Below are 17,447 nucleotides of genomic sequence, written 5' to 3' on the forward strand. Positions count from 1 at the left end.
GGGGTACGTCTAGGAATTCTATCGGCGACGGGGAGCGGCTAGAGATTGATCAGATCTCCGTAGCCTGCTTCAAATGCACTGGGTCCGTGAGGATCCGCAGCGCTTAGAGATCTTCACACAGCGTGAAGTCTCCTCCTCCCTTGTTCGTGGAGTCCTCCAACTTGGGCGGAAACCACTCAAGCCTCTTATACGGCTAGCAAGCCAATCACTAGCCGCCACGTGTGAATAATTTAGAACTGGCCAATAATGGGACCCAAATCTACATACAAATGGCGGGAACTCTTTGCAACGAGCATTTCTGTGCTGCAACAAAGAAATGCACCCTGCAAAGGAAGCTTCAAATCGGCGGGAAATTCTCCCTTGCACCGGGATTCTCTTTTGCAGCAGAAAACTCCACCGTGCAAGGAAGCTTGCAATTTAGCGGGGACAATTTAGCAGTGCCGAAGCACACACAAATAAAAATCACACCTTTTGGGTTGTGACACGGTTATTTTAAATCAGAGCAGAATTCTGCTCTCGACCTGTATATCTGCAGCTGACTTGCTGTTGTGGTTCAGTGGTAGAAACCTTGTCTGCCATGTGGTATATGATTCCCAGAGGTGTGCATACCTGCAGGCCTTAGGCACCGAACACCTGGACTCAGTCGGGCTTTTGGATTCTGTCTTTATGTTCTAAAGGAGGAACAGAAGGTCTTGGCAGCCTCCACTCCTTTATACTCCTGCCTAGGCATATGTGTTGAAGGTCTGGGTGATCTCTCATGCATACACCATGATCCAAAAGGAATGACGGTTGCCTACTACTCCTATTTTAAATCAATATAGTTAAATGATGCAGAGACTGCATGGGCATTCTTATTTTGGTTTAAGTCACTTATTTTATTGAAGTTTGCTTAGTATATTTCAGTTAATTTAGTGAAGTCAGTTTCTATTGATTTAAGCAGTCAGAGCAAGCCTGATTTAAGCTGGAATTAAGCAGTCTTTTGCATCAGTTGAATTTAACTACATTTAAAAGAATTTTGTGTTTAATTTTTTTTTTTTTTGTCTAGCTGAGCACGGAGATAGCCAGTGTAATTCTCCACTTGCTCTACTAATGACATGTATTTATTTTATGGTAATGAAGCTAGCATAAACCAGTAACTAAGTGAAGAATCAGGCCTAGAATTTTATTTTATGAAAAAGTTATGCACTAAACTAGCTGCATGAAAACAGCTTACCTTCCTTTCATCAGATTCAGCTAGTGCCTCCCTTTTCCTTCTGGCTGGGGGTCTAGTTATCAAACTGAAACAAACCTTTTCCTTCTGGGGTAAACAGGAAAGAAAAAACAGATCTTTGGCTTGAATTAAGGTCTGGGCATACCTTCTCCCCATTTTTTAGGGATTTGCTTCTCTTCATGTGGGGTTCCTTTCTCCAGGTCCTCTTGCACCTTATTTTGCAAATTTCTAATCAAATCTTTCCTCTTATCCTCCTTGGTAGAGGGACCCAGAGCAGGGTACCATTTGGGGCTCCAGAAGATAGACTGCAATACACAAAAAATCCATCCTCAGTTTTCCTGGTATATATGCAGAAAAGATAGAGGAAAGGATCAGGAGCAAATTCTCCCTAATCCAATATAACTTCTGAGTTAAAATCTAATTCTGCATAATGACAGAGTGAAAAACACGACTACTGTGCTAGCAACTTTGGGTTCAGCATTACAAACTGCTTGAGTTCTTGCAATTTCTGTTTAATATGAATATGGTGCCTTCTATTGTACCAGTTACTGACAGCATGGAGGATGAATTACAAGAATCTAACATTGATCTTTTTTGATGCTGTAGATCAAGGAAATTGGTTAAACACTGGGACATAAATCAAATAAGCTTCCAGATATTCATGCAAAAGTTTGGAAACAGATGCTAGACAAATGCCCTGGGCATTTCCCATTGCTGGAAAAAAATAAAGAGGCAAAGCAAGAAAGCACTTTTTTAGCTTCAGTAATTCTGGCAATGACTGGTTGCATCTAGTAATGTTTTCCAATTTCACCTCCAGGACATCATGCAAACCCATGAAAGTTTGTTTATCTAGTATGAAGCAATTAATATATTGTTCATTTGTCATGTTAAATAAAGCAAACCTAAGCTGAACACAAACTTGTTCTTTTTTCCCTATTCCTCACTCAATACGTGTGATAGCTCAGCAGGGATGTCTTACGGAAAAATTAATCTGGGAAATATTTTAACTCTAAATTAACGTAAATGTAAGTAAATGAATGAATGAATGCAAATGTCAAAAAATGCAAATATCAAATGCTGTCATTTCTGCCCAGTGTACAGAAAGGATAGACTATTTTTGTGACTGTAACAATATTCTCAATATTAAGGTAAGGAACAATAGCCTTGAATTGCATCAAGGGAAGCTTAGAGTCAATATTACAAATAACTTTTTCACAGAAAGAGTGGTTAAGCATTGGGGAGGGATGTAGAAACAGCATATAAGCCTCTGTTTGCAGCTTTTCTGTCCCTTTTGTGAGCTGTTTCTGCTTGAGCACCAGGAAGGTCCCTTGTTACAGGCTACCATCCCGGCTGTTTTCATCCCACTGTGCCTTAACACACACACAGTCACACACGTCATGAGTTTTGCTTGTCAGCACCTTGATGTACAGTTTTCCAGAAACCCCTGTACTTATCTCCTTGAAACCTGGCAGGCCTCATGCACTCAGAAGGGCCTACCATCCCTGTTGTTTTCATCCAAATCTGCCAAAACATGACAAAGTTATAGGTATTTCAGTGATTCCTCTATGGCTGAATCACCAAATGTTGCCAAATCTTCCCAAGCTGATTTGGCCGAATTGATTCGGGACAGTGATCCAAATCTCTGAATTGAATCGCTGTCCTCTGAATCAGGCAAATAAGAATCAAATACTTCCCTATTCACACAGGCCTACTGGAAACCATGCAGGGATGTTATCTACATTCCTCAAGTATGTTTGTAACAGTTTACAAAATAAATAGTCTGTAGTATTGGGACTGGTGGTTTCAATGTACAATACTTTTGAACAGTGAAAATTGCCCAGTGCAAGTAGCATAATTCATATAGTCTCTAAAGGTTTAAATGTAGTTATCCATTTATTCATAATTCATTCTCATTAAATAAGTAATACATAGTGAAGCAATATGGCATAACCCTGTTTAAGGAGGCATGACGGATCCTGTTAAAGACAATGAAAAATTATTTAAAAATTCTACATGGTTTTTATACAATAACAACATTTCACTAAGAGCCAAAAGTTATAAGTCACCATTGAACCTCAAATATGTAGATGAAGGATTTGCAGCCTGCACTGGAGTGTGAGTCAGCCATGAGCGAAATTTATCCTGGCTTCAGCCAGTACCTTATATCTTGTCAGAAAGAAATAGCTTTGGAAAGCTTCCCAAAAATGATGGCAGCAAATTCCTTTTGTTAAGGTTGGACACACAATTTGTATTATTCACTGTACCGCTTCCCAGTAACAAGTTTTAGTTAATAAACCTTACTCCTTTTCAGTTAATTCAAACTGCGCCAACCTTGGACCAAGGGCAGTAAACTCTCCCTCACGGTTTAAGTGATTTTTCTACATTCTGTGTCCTGTGTATTGGTTGCAGATTTCATAGTTGAAAACCTTATCTCCTATGACAGAATTTATTCTTGGCTAAATAAGATGTTTTGGACCCTGTTTTTACATTTCTCAGCACCCAGATGGACACTATATGGCTTATGATTAGCTTCTCCAGCCTTGTGCTATTATTCAGTGTTATGACTTCATGTAATCTGTATTCAGCAATTTCATCTCTGTAGTCCCCAAGGTAGAGTATGCCTGGGTCTTTTCAGGGAATTATTCTCTCATGTTTGTTTTCACTATTGTACAGTTAGGGCTAAATTCTGAGAGAGGTAGCAAGGTTGAGACATATTATGCTACTTTTTTGAGCCAGTTGATTTTGTATTGCAAAAAGATTATATAGAGTCAAACCCTTGATAATTTTCTTTCTCTTATGCTAGTAAAATTGTGTACCCTAATAAAATGGTAACTGTATGTAGAGATAAATTATTTGCTATAAAATAAAATATAGTAATTTACTATGAATGAATATGAAGTTTTAAATGACACTGAAGCTTTGACAAAATTATAAAAACTTCTTTTATACTTAAAATTTTTACATTCCTAATGTGCAAAGAAAAGACTGTAATTGTGGACTACATATGGTGCTAGCTTTTATTGAAAAAACAATTCTGAGTTGTGGTCTTCATATACTACAGGTTGTGTTTGTGAGCTGGTGCAAAAGCTTTTGGGACTGTGGGCATGTGGCTCTGGATGATATATCAGTGAGCCTGGGAAGCTGCCAAGCTGCTGGTAAGACGATGTGCATTTGACATTCCTAATACATTTTGTTCTGCTCCAGCTACTGTCCAGTCTCATCCTGTGATACAAAAGTCCTCCTTGTATGGCCATTGGCTTAATCTAACTGATACTTTTCATTTCATAACTAGCTACAGTACTCTCATGTTTTCTAACCCAAAACTTCTGGTTTTGCTGCTTTGTAGTGAGGGACAAATTTTATTCTCAAAGACTCTGGAGTGAATCCTGATTAACTCTTTTGACTCCAGTGGAAGTTTATTCCAAAGCTAAAACTTGAGTAGACATTCTTAAAATGTCTTTTGCAATAAAAATCAGCATCAAGCTTTTTACTGGTATTTGGCATGATTTCTCCTTATTCCTAAGCTATTTTGACCTGGAATGAGGAGAATGTGGTTATTAGTTTAGATGGGCTAGAAGCAGGGCATGCCCTACTTCTACTTCTCTCTATTGCAAGGTGAGTAAAAGGGGGGAAAAGGAGCTTGGAGGAGGATAATGTTAAAATTCAAGCTACACATTATTCTGTAGATATACGTATTTTTATATTGTATGTCAATTGGGGACTGTCCATTCTTGGGGGTCTCATGCCAACCTCTGGTATTATGTCTCCTGAGTAAAATTCCACAATTCATCCATTTATTGATCCTTGGACACCATCCATGACTGCTGGGATTAGATCTTGTAAAAGTTTCCTTTTGGAAACCTGCGATAGCAGTTGATCATTTAGCTCATGCATTGGGACTCATAGCTGATTCCAGCACAAAGGTGGACAATATTAAGGGCCAGAGAGTGTGGAGAATCTAGTGGGATAGTACAAGGTGAAATATTCAGGAACAAATCACTGATATAGAATGCTTGAAAGGCGTTTCTTTTTTTTACTTACCTGATAGATTCTCAATTCTGGGTTCCTTTGGCATCCTCTACATCCTTCTGCATGCTCTGTTCCTTCAGTATCAATTAATGTTGTTTCAAAGTATTTTAGGGGTGTGAGCTCTGACTATGGCTGTATGTGATATTACCAGTTGACGCAAAGAAAAGACAGAACCCTGAATAGAGGTCTTGGCAGGCCTAATCTTTTCCAGTTGACTTCAAACTGCAGTGACCCTGATCCGAAGGCAGGATCTGCTAATGTAGATCCCTGTGTACATCATGACCTATTATGTCTGCTTGGGACACCATGCTGGTAGATAGACATATACTAGCAGAGGTCTATGCAGGATAAGGTCTACAGCAAGCAGACTGCCTATTATCTGAACAGCTAGGTTATCGAAAAGGACATTCATATATTACTTTTAAATGAGAATATTTTAAATAATAAAGCTCCCCAAATATGAAATTCAGATCCTCGCTAGGATCCAGCGTTATAAAGGAGTGGGGTTTATATCTGTTGTTTACACCTGGAACCATCTGGTATACACTGTGTACACCATATGTAACTACAATATATCAAGATAGATAGATATCAAATTGATGGATAAGCAAAATAAAGTATGTAAATTATCTATCCACATAGCTAAGAACATGGATTTGTAACTCTCTGTTCTTTCATTGCAGAGACACTGCCAGCTTATCCTGGAGAATGTACTTTTGAAAAAGGTGAATGTGCATTCACCCAGGAGAGGAGAAACCGAAGCAGTTGGCATAGGAGGAGGGGTCAAACTCCCACTTCTTACACTGGACCCAAAGGAGACCACACTACTGGGGTAGGTGAGTGAATTAAACTTCATGTTGAATTTTTGAGCAGAGAGCAACAGTTTTGTGATGTCTTACAGCAAAGAAAAATGTTTTACTGACTGTAACAGGGTGGCAACCAGCCCTACTGAGCAGCTGCAGCTGTGGGGAGACTGGTGTTAAAGGTGTGGCTCACTGGGAGCTTAAAAACCCTAGAGAAAAAAGCAGCAGGGGAGCAAACCGTGAAGGAATACTTGTGAGTCAAAGGCAAGCTGTGGCCTAAATAGCTAGCTGTACAGAGGGGCCAGACTGCTGTGCTGGGGGCAGAGCCACAGGAGTCCCTTCTCAGGGTCTGTTACAGGACAACAGGGTTTTCCTTGCTTGTTTTGTTTGTTTAAAGACCCTGTTTTATTGTGTGAACTAGCTGAGGAGCTTCTCGGAGAGCAAAGCCTGCCTGAAGAAGCTTGCAGGTGAGGCAGCCTGCTTATGCTTATTCAGAATTACTGTTGAATAATATAGATACCTGAGAAAATGAGCAAGCAAAAACCCTGCACAGTCTTGTAAGGCACTGGTGCCTGGGACAGAAGTTCCATAAACTGGTTTGACCTAAATCAGTTAAGTCTGATACTACATCCAACCTGGTTTATCTTATAGTTTCAGCTATTTTGAAAGCAGTTTAAGTGCACTGAACTTCTGTTGTCTTACAGATTTGAACTGGTTTCTGATCACTTAAATTGGTTTATGTGTAACTTCTGTCCCTAACCCTATAGATAAACTAGGCTTTAGAATGTGATGTTTAATGTTTGCATCATCTGCCTGGACATGGTTCTGAACTGGTAGACAAAATTTACACAAAAGGAGATTAGTGAGTATATCTGGATAATTACAGTTGCTTGCAAACAAATCCATTGTTTCCCATAAAGGAAATGTCTTATTGCTGCTGCAGCTCTGGCCCTGGTCCCAACCCAGACCCAGGGCTACAGCTGTTGCTGGTGGCTCGAGGTAGCTTGCACAGTGGGGAAAGGGAGCATGAGATGGGAGGAGCATGGCGGGGGGAGTGTGGGGGATATTGTGTGCAGCCTGGGGGGAGTGTGTGGGAAACTGTGCAATGGTGGAGGAGCTGCTGCTAGTCCAGTTTTGGCCCTGACTTGGGCCCAGGGCCTGGGCCAGCCTGGAACTGTTCCTGCTGCCTGGATGGGGCTGAAACCACTTTGTGCTCCATGCCCTTATCCAGAGTTGCTGCCAGAGCAGCTGTATAGGGTAAGTGGGTGGGTGGCATGGGGGTCAGGCAGTGGGGCAAATGGCAAGGGGCAGGCAGCAGGCGGGGCAAATGCCTGAGGGGACAGACATCAGGGGAGGGGAGGGTGGTAAGCATTGAGAGTGGGATGGAGGCACCAGGGAGGCAAGGGGTGGGGGAGGAAGGGGTCATGCTGCTTGCCCCTCTGCTGCTGTTTCCCCTGCCATAGCAGTGCAGGGGTGGATGAATTTAAGACAAACCTTCCATAATTAGAATTAATAATGGAAAATTCTAACAAATTTATAATTCTCCATGTATGGAATCTAATTATTGGAGGTTTGCCTTAAATTCAAGATTATCTTGAATTTGGCTAAATGTGGTAATTACTGTTTAATCACATTTCAAAACGTTAAGTACATTAAAATGAAATCCTTTCATAGTATATTGAGAACAGAAAACACTGATATGCCAGAGATGAATTTATGTGATCTGCCATTTGGTTGGGTATTTATTACAGTGTAAAGCAGCATCAACCTTTTCTTCAGTCTGGGGATCTGGGCCATCACTTGTTAGGTTGCTCCTTTATTCTGAATGCTAAGGGACTAAATAGCACCTTTGCCCATTCTTGCACACAAAGCCAAGTCTAGGACAGCAATCATTTCTCCTTTTTAGATGAGTCAATATTGCTGCTAACAATCATGGGATAAACATAGTCTTTCTGTTCACGTTTGAAACCTGTGTGTTTATCACTCTAGCTGTGCTTCCATAAATTCCATTAATGGTAGCTGTGCCTGCACATAGAGGGGTTATCATTTTGATTTGTCTCTTTTCTGCTCAGCTTGAAGCCCTGTGTGACTGAAGATTTCACAGAATAAAAAGATTAATTTTCAAATGAATAACTATATTTGAATTATTAAATTTCTCAAAATAAGACTTTATAATATAGAGGTTACTGCCAGTTTCCTTTATCACATCACTCATGAGACTGAAAAAATCCAATGAAAGACTCTGTTTCCTATTATGTTTCTTTTAATAATTTGGACTTTGGACTGTGTGAAAGAGTTGGTTGCCATAGAAGACAGACGTGTTCAAATCACAAGTGACAAAACATTTCACAGCTTTGTTGGCCAGCATTCATAATAGAGACAGGTCTGTGTCTGAATAGGAAGGGAGTCTGAATGACCTGTCTACTTTCAAAAGTGGTTCTTCAGAAAAGCTGTTAGGACATTTTAGTAGAGCAATATGTGGAAATGCATACTCTCCCTCACTCTGCTTGACATTTTCTACAGGGAAAAAGAACTGGACTTTTTGGTATGTTAAATTACACATACACGCACAGTGTCTAGTTACCATAATGCATGCTCACGTATCTAGAAATGCAATTACTAGAGAGAAAATGGCATTTTCAAAACATAAAAAATAGGTATTTATTTTCATTTTTCCTGACACTGTTAAACTTATTTTTCTTTTGCCAGCAGGCCTTAGATAAATGGAGAAGGAAGGATTTTAAGGCTGCTTAAAAGAGCATAACTTTACTAAACAGCTATGGTTGTTACCTCAGTGGAGCTAAGTTGCTTTACTACCAGGTGACAATCTGGTCTACTGTGTGATTGCAAGCTATAAAGCCAAAAGGCCAAATTCACAACTTGTATGTGCATACTAATATCACACAGATTTTAATGATAGATGCATGCAGGGAAAGGGGTAATTTGACCCTAAATGTCAAGTCTTGGTCCTAACTTGTGGACAGGAAGAATCACAAAAGTTCATTTTCTGTCTATATGCTGTTCAGCTGTAGCCTTACAGGTCCTGAAGACGTAGCTCCATAGGATTTATCCCATGCAAAGACCAGCTGTTGCCTCTGAGAGTTTTCCACTGAGAAGAAAGAGGCAGAATATTGGGAGGACACTGAGTCCACTTTCATGGACTCCTTAATACAAAGCAGATAGAGGAGACTGGGGTCAGTGGGTGGTCTACATGAGATGCTTTACTGTGCAGTAGTGTAATTTACTACACAGTAAGTGTGTGCATCTACACATGCACATGCTTACTGCACAGTAAACCTCATAATTGTGAGTAACTTTGCTTCCTGCAAATGCAAGTAGCAAATTTACTTGTGATTACTTACTGCACAGTAGTACTAGTGTAGATACCTGATCGGGAGTAAATCTGTTGCAGGTCAGCCAGCCAGCAGTGGGTGCAAGATTGCTCCCTGTCTCCGGGAGCTGCCTGCTGCCAGGGCGGGCTCCACCACAGAAGCCCAGGAGGCGAGTATGTTCCCTTCCTCCGGCAGCAGGGAGCTCCAAGCTCCCCACTCTGAAATCATGATCAGGGAGCAGGGGCTGGAAGTTCCTTATCTTCCAGCCTCCATTTCACCATTGCAATCTGAGGCGGGGGGGGTTGGGAGGGGGCTGGGAGATAGTTATCTTCATGGTCACAGACCTAGTACTGGGAGCTCCCTGCTGCTGGGGAGCTTGTTCCCTGCCCAGCTCAATGATCGGGATGCTGGGTAAGGAACAGGCAGGGGAGTGGCAATACAGGGAATGGTGATCTCAAAGCTGAGCAGGGAACAGACTGCTAACACAGTGATCACAGGTCCCAGCCCCATGCCCCAATTGGGGGATCAAGGCACTGGGCTTGGAAAGAGCTGCAGTGGTGATGTAGGTCCGAGCCCCTTGCCCCAATCGACGAGTGAGGCAGCTAACAGTGCGTCACCTCTGGGATCTTCCCTTCCCTTGCAGCTCTTTCCAGGTCCCCTGCCCCGCAGTCAAGGAGCTGGGGCCAGGAGCTCCCTGCTGCTGAGGCAGGGGGGACATTGTCTCCACCATGGCAGCAGGCAGCCCCTTGGGGCATGGTGCAGTGGCCCAACCACAGGCAGGAGACAGCTGTCTCCTGGCCCAGTGCTTCCTGCCAGCCCCTGGGCCAGCACCATTCCCCCTGGTGGCAGAAGGGGCCCATTTCAGGGCCCCAGGAAGCAGAACAGTTTGCTGCCATTATCAGCAAATCTGCTCCTGCTTCCCTGCACGTGTAGACACCTGCCCAGGAGTGTTTACTCACAAGTAGTTTACTCACGAGTAAATTGCTCCCACATCAAATGCATGTGTAGACATACCCAAGGCTCATCTACATGACATGCTATGTCACCGTAGCAATGAGCTATGGTGATGTAGCTCGTTGCAACAGTGATGTAGGGTTGGAAACGACCTGTGGGTACTGTGCAGTCAGGGGCACATGTAGATGCATCCCCAGTGCAACAAAAAGAGATATCTTATAGATGCTTGGGTCTGAGAAATACAAGGGAATTATCCTTAACTCCCTATTGTTTTTGGAAGAACACTTCATCCATGACATGCCCATTCTGTTTTCATTGTATGTGGCATTTTGTTCCTTCCTTCATAATATTCCCAAAATCTGAAGGATTAATCTCAGAAGATTAAAACAAGAGACAAATGTATCAACCTAAATCTTATTGTATCTTCACCCACATTAAGCATATTGCTTTGTTAAATGAGATGCAAAATACTACATCTCTGTCCCCTCCAATGCAAAAGATTTGGAGCATAAAAGAGAAATTACCAGCATATGAGAAGAAGGATGCCATTTAGATGTTAACAGAATACATGGACTGGCTATATATTTAAGAAAAGAAAGCTGTAGGTAGTACAGTTCTCACATTTAGATAGGCAGTTAATTATGCAGGATATAACTCTATTTAGGAGACAGTGGACGTATGATATCCTTTTGCAGTTTAAAGTCATCAGGGAAATTAGACTGACAAGGGTTTTTCTCATGTTTATGTAAAGACCTAAATTAGGAAGCAGTTTACCTTCTGCCTAAGCTAAAGCTTGCTCATACCAAAGAAGATGACAATTCTACTTTGGATCATTTCTGACATCAATTCACAAAGGAAGCAACCTAATTAATAGAACTTTCCATGTGCTTGCTCTATAACTTGGCTGCTTGAATATTATAGGTCACCTACTAGGTTCAGATACATCAGTGAAATAAATTTAGTAATAAAGCCACCAATTTCAGCATCATTAATAAAATATGCCCATACCAGAAAGCCTATGACCTACATATCACTTGCATTCTTAAAATGCTGAAGTGAACTTAAAAGAATGTACAGGCCAGGTACAGACATTACACTTTTATTGGTATGAGTGATCAGAAACCAGGCTATACCTATAACAGAATAGAAGTTAGGTACACAAAACTGGCCTATACCCATAACAGAACAGAAGTGAGGCACACATAGAATGGTTTAAAAATTATGGAACACAGTCTAAGATTTCCTCCTCCACCTCCCACCAAAGGTCAGATGTGCGTTGTGTTCGCTGCTGATCTAAACTATGCCTCTTACAGAAAACCACACAGCTTAGATTGATTCTGCCTCAGGTTTTTTGAATGACTGTACCTAGCCATATAGTGCTTTGTATTGGTCCTGTTATACAAGGAAAAAGTTCACCTCTCATAGTATAGCTTCTTATAATAAGCTGAGCTTAGTTATAATGGTTTGAATAAGTATGGTGAACAGATGTTTACTTTAACCTAATTATAACACAATTTGTATCATTAAACATTCCAAAATGGCTTATTAGAGATTATTTGGCTGTAGCTGAATATAAACCATGCTAACATTTTAGACATGATTGTTTCATTTTTGTATGCAGGTCTTACTCAGCTGAGTTGGAAGGAACCTGAAAAACAGTTTTGTTGCTTCTTAACAAAATGCCAAAGGCCTTTGCCTTCTTCCTAACCACAGCTTGTCTAAATTGCTAATGTACACAAACGGGCAGATGCTTGGCAGAACAATGCTTTTCTATTCCCTGATACAGCTCCTCCAGTAATTACATTCTGGGAAGGATTTTGTTAATGCAGGAAATGAATGAGGAGTGAATAAAAGAGGGAAATATTCTTGACTTTACAGTGCTTTAGCTTTCTGTAAATGGATTCTACATAGTCAAAGCTCTGAGTACAGAACTAAGAGTGCACTTAGAAATGTTTCATCCTCACATGTAATTTTCACTATTTAAAACAATTATATTCTGCTGCAGTCAATTATAGACTGTTGATTGCTGGTAGACATATTAATGAACTTTAGGGATAAGTAAGCTCTCATGTTCTAAAGAATTCCTGCCATGACATGGGAAATGAGAACTATAGCCAAATCAATTATAAAATTGAACACATTTTGACCAGATATAGTTGTTATTGTTAAATTAAGCAAAGGAAAATTTTAGGCTGAATATCAGGAAAAATTTCCTAATGATGATATCTTTTAGACGTGGAATGGCCTCGAAAAGGCAAATGATGGAAACTGTGTTGCTTGACCATTAAACCTTGTGAAAAGAAGCAGAAAATGCAATACAAGGAACAGTCTCTCACTGGCAAGGGATGCACTAGATGACTTAATACAAATAGGTCTTTGCCATCTCTAACGCCCATTTCTTTGGCATCAGTTAGATTTGCAAGTACCCAGTTAGGACACAGGAATATTTTTTTAGTGAGTTTTTTAAAAAATTCAACTGACTGACTCTTTTTTCTAAATGCCACTGTTTGCAGAATATGTCGATTTTATTATGGGGTATGTTATTCCCTTTCTGCACATAGTAAGACAACACTGCATCAAATTAAAATTTCCAGGATTGTTTTGGTTCACAACCAGGTTGTATTTCATAAAGAAAGTCAGGCACAGATTTGTTGCTGTTTGTTTTTCTTTTCAAAGCATGGCATCATCATGGTATCATCTAGAGTTTTACTTTTTCAAATAGCCTATATAATCCATATTCTCAAAACTGGAACCCCTTTGCTTGTTGAAGGAGCAATTGGAGAAATTTTCTGCCTTAGGGAATGTGTGTGCTGTTTTTAGGGTGCTCTTAAACTTTGAAGCAGACATTTAATTCAGATCTAGTGCCACTTTGTGTAATTGTAACCATTTAGGCAGCTAAGAGACTGGTGCTCTGACTTTCAAAGCAACTGAGAGGAGGAATATTTTGGGCCTCTTAGTCTTGATGCTGTGACAAGAAAATATTTTCTGAAATTATATTAATTTATCTCACAGATACAGTGCATGAAAATGTGCTACCGAATTTATACGTAAATGAAACTTAGATTGAATTGAGTCATTCCAACTAATTTATAACTTGATTTGGCTCTCAAACTAAAACCAAGGACTTCTGTTTTATTATACTGCATTACTGTAATGACCAGTTTGGATTTTTACTTCAAAAATAACTTTTAAGCATAGTGGCAGTTTAAAATCTTTGCAGCTACTGCATGCATTTAGTTCTGTATAAATAGCCTAGGGGCTTTCCTCTAACAGATTACAGGGAATGAACCCTTGTTTGAAGATCAGTGGCTGTAGATATACCTCATTCCTCCCACCCTCCATTTCCCTCCTGTTCTTTCTCCTCACCAAAGAAATAATTTTGGCCACAGAGGAATTCTTCAGAATGATTTTAGATAATAGGGTGCTGGACATCATCAAAGGCATCCCTAGCATGGACCAGCTGTTCCTGCCATTCCTCACTCTTCTTCTGTCTCACTGATCCTTAAGAATTCTCTGTCTCTCCCAAGAGTGATGTAAACTCTGTTACTCATAGTGGTGCAAGGGCAGCTCTTGCTTGCCAACATGACAAGGAGGGCACAGTGGGAGCATAGGAACAGCTGCTGCAAAATTTGAAGTTACTTGTTACTGATGGAGTGCATGCCTCCAGATACAAACAGTTGCCATGCATAACAGATGGGACATTGGGATGTTTCCCATTCTACTGATATATCAGTGTGCTCCAGCTTGAAATAGCTGAGTGATGACCCTCAGAGGAAAAGTAATTTGAATCATTTGTCTTCTACCAATTAATAACCATTTTCCTCACAATTCAGAATTCAGAGCATAAATCTTTCATGCATTCTGATCAACCACTTCTCTTGACTTGTATCTTGTCTTATTTGTGGAAGCTGAATCGTGATTGATATCTTTTGTGGCAAAGACTTATTTTTATTCATTTGATGTATTAAAAGCATCAGTTCTAATCATAGCCCTTAGTTTTGCCCTTTTGTATATCCATGAAACTACCACTCAGCTCCAGAATCATAGAATCCTGGAGAAATAGAGCGGGGAGGGACTTCCAGAGGTCAATTAGTCCAACCCCCACTCCCTGAGACGGGATCATCCCTATCCAAACCATTCCATACAAATTCATAATCTAAACCCAGTAAACCTTCAGATTAGTGACACTGCCTCACTTAACACCTGAAATCAGTTGAAGCCCTGTTGATATATCTGAGGGAATAATTTGGTCCGTATTTTAGCATGTTAAATTCATGACTTTATTGAATTATTAGAGGTTGTGTCTTTGATGTAAATTGGTATTCCTTATGGTAAAGTATACTAAAAAGGAAAAAAAATCTCTACTCATTTCCATCAGTACAACTCCCCTGAACAGAGAAATATTTAAACCAGTGTATAATTTAAAAATATGCAACCTGTCTCTGAGATGTATTGACTAACTTCAGGCTTTTATTGCTGTCCTGTGATATACCATTATCAGCATCCAAGATAGATTATTTGAATATACATATACATTTTCCATTTGGTTTGAATGAATTACACAAAAACAGGTTTTTTGAGATTCATTAATTTATTATTATTCACATTATGGTGTTCCACTATATATCAGCAAGAGCTATCCCTTTGTAACTGTATTATGAGTTTGGACACTCATTAATTAAAACATGTTTCATGCATGAGATTCTTATTAGAGGGCAGACTGAATGCAAGAACCATTTTATTTTACTAATATTTGATCCTTTTTGTCTTTTTCCTTTCCAGGCTACTACATGTATATTGAGGCATCCAACATGATGTATGGACAGAAGGCACGTTTGACTTCAAGATCATTAAGAGGGATTTCGGGAAAACAGTGCTTAACATTTTTCTATAATATGTTTGGAGCTGGGACTGGAATATTAAATGTTTATATGAAAAAGGAAGGTGATAGTGAAGAGACTCTGCTATGGAGAAGAAGAGGTGAACAGAGCATCACCTGGCTAAGGGGCCTGATAGAATATGGCTGTGATACATACCATCAAGTAAGCAAAGAACTGAACCATGAAAACTAAACTACATTTTTTCTGGAATTCATTTTTAGCTTGGAGAATGGCTTCTATTTAACTATATATTAAAAATCCCCAAACTTTTTATATGGGGATCTGATGGAACTTGAATGGAACCTAAGCAGGAAGGAAATAACATTCCAGGTGCAAACAGAAGTAACATTTAAACATGTCAAACACCTTTGAAATGCTTCAAAGGGTCAGCTTCATAAAAGCATGTGACCTTTGAAATGTTCCAAAAGCAGCTGAAGCTGCTCCAAAATATTACCCCTTTTGAAATAAGGTTCTGTTTTGAAGTATTTCACCTCTTTTTATGTCTGCAGAAAGACAGGGCACTCACAGGTATGACTGGCAGCCTGTCAGACTGCCTAGCATTTGGGTCCCACTCCTATGTCCTGGCTACTCTGGCACTTGGGATGCCAGGTCGGTGAAGCTTCCTGTAATGCTCCCAGGCTTAAGAATTTTGAAGTGTTCTAGCCAGGGGGCACCACAGGGGCTGAACACATGTCCCATGGCAGAAACTAAACCTTTAAAAAATATTTCAAGCCTGTTACACTTAAAATGTTCAAAAGTTACTTCTGCCTGCACCCTCACATTGCTGTTAGACATTGTGTTCAATTTTGCCCATGACTGGAGAAATGGTAGAGACACTTCTTGTTCAGGATTTTTGACTAATGTTGAATATGACGTTACATCTGATCAAGATGAAAGATTAGAGAATTTACAATGGGGAGAATTAGATAGAGCAGTAAATAGGTAGCAAGTATAAAAATTATTTTCCCTGTATAATTGATGAGGTCATTTGTCTTTCTATATTAGAGTTATTTCAGTGGTATTGTTGTACCCTTTCTGTCTATGGTTCTGGTTATATCTGCTAGATCTCATTTCTTTCATATTTTATAAATGTCATCTTTTCTCTAGCTATAAAACAGTTTTGCAAGGAGTTGATATAATTCTAAAACTATGATAGAGTTCTTAGGTCTTTCCAAGGCTGTGGTTCTTCGAGTTTGGCACAAAGGCTAAGGGCTTGTCTACACAGAGGAGTAGCCCTGAATAACTGATGCCTGCAAGCTCCCCAGTGGACGTATATTTTTCATAAGAGTGCCTTTTTGTAGGTTAGTGTAGTCCATTCTAGGAAATGAAAAATGGGCCCTACAAAATAGGGCAGTCAGTGTGGAATAAATGTCCACATAGGTATTAGTGTGGAATAGCTGCTATACTTTGAATTCATACCTTAGTTTAGTTTGTAATAGTGTCTCTGTTGTCTTGTTCTAACCTGAGGAAATAACTGCCAGTTAGGGGGCCAGTCCTGCACGATGGGATCTTTTCCACAGATGGGGTAACTCCACTGGACTCCTCTGGACCCTAGGGGCCATGCCATGTGTTTAAATTAAAGCTGGAAAGAAACCAGCTATGAAGTTGTTGCACATTTTCAAGCACTAACTTTGTAGCTGGTTGGCTTTTTATAGCTGGATGGATATTTTTATGGCATAATAATTACTTTGCATGTGTGGCCAGTCTAAATTTATTGCATTAGATATGTAATATGTGGCAAGGGCCTAACTGTGTTAATTCTTCATAGAGCTAGCTCTTCCAGATTGGTTTTGCAGGTTGACTTTTCCCATCTGAGGACATAGTTGCTGTGATTTCCTGTGCAGTTTTGTTTAATTCATTATGGAAGTCTAGCTGGTTGCTTGTGCGTGCACTATGTGGCAATGAGGCACTGAAGTGTGTAAATAATTTCACAGTATGGTTCCTGTTACTTAGAAATATGCTGCAATCAAATCCCAAATCTGAGCACTACTAAATACTGGGAAAGTTTCAAACCAGATCCGATAGTTAGGAACCTCTAAATATTATAATGGTTAGAAATGCATAGGAAAGGACATGGTTGGAAGTCAATGGAACACCTGAGTGATAATGGGAATTATTTACTGTGAGATATGTGAATGTGTTCAGTCTGTATGTGTGAATCTAAAGTTACTGCTAATGGCAACGAATGTATAGTTTTACTTTATGTTTATAATATATTCTGTGCTTGCCAGTCTGGCAG

The 17,447-nt window shown here is 39.9% G+C and overlaps 1 protein-coding gene across 4 annotated transcripts in view; it reads left to right on the top strand.

Moving 5' to 3' along the window:
- The window catches only part of MAMDC2 (MAM domain containing 2), a 99,116-nt gene that overhangs the window by 79,028 nt on the left and 2,641 nt on the right, over window positions 1-17,447 (top strand). For 2 of the 4 annotated variants that reach the window (XM_006022632.2, XM_025202994.1), the window contains 3 exons: window positions 4,272-4,365; window positions 5,923-6,075; window positions 15,111-15,370. In XM_006022632.2, the coding sequence (XP_006022694.1) occupies window positions 4,272-4,365; window positions 5,923-6,075; window positions 15,111-15,370 (507 nt within the window). Of the gene's footprint in view, window positions 1-4,271; window positions 4,366-5,922; window positions 6,076-15,110; window positions 15,371-17,447 lie in introns of those variants that run through there. The other 2 variants (XM_025202996.1, XM_025202995.1) reach the window with 2 other exon arrangements.

Source organism: Alligator sinensis, unplaced genomic scaffold (assembly GCF_000455745.1).
Source record: "Alligator sinensis unplaced genomic scaffold, ASM45574v1 scaffold308_1, whole genome shotgun sequence".
NCBI classification, from domain to species: domain Eukaryota; kingdom Metazoa; phylum Chordata; order Crocodylia; family Alligatoridae; genus Alligator; species Alligator sinensis.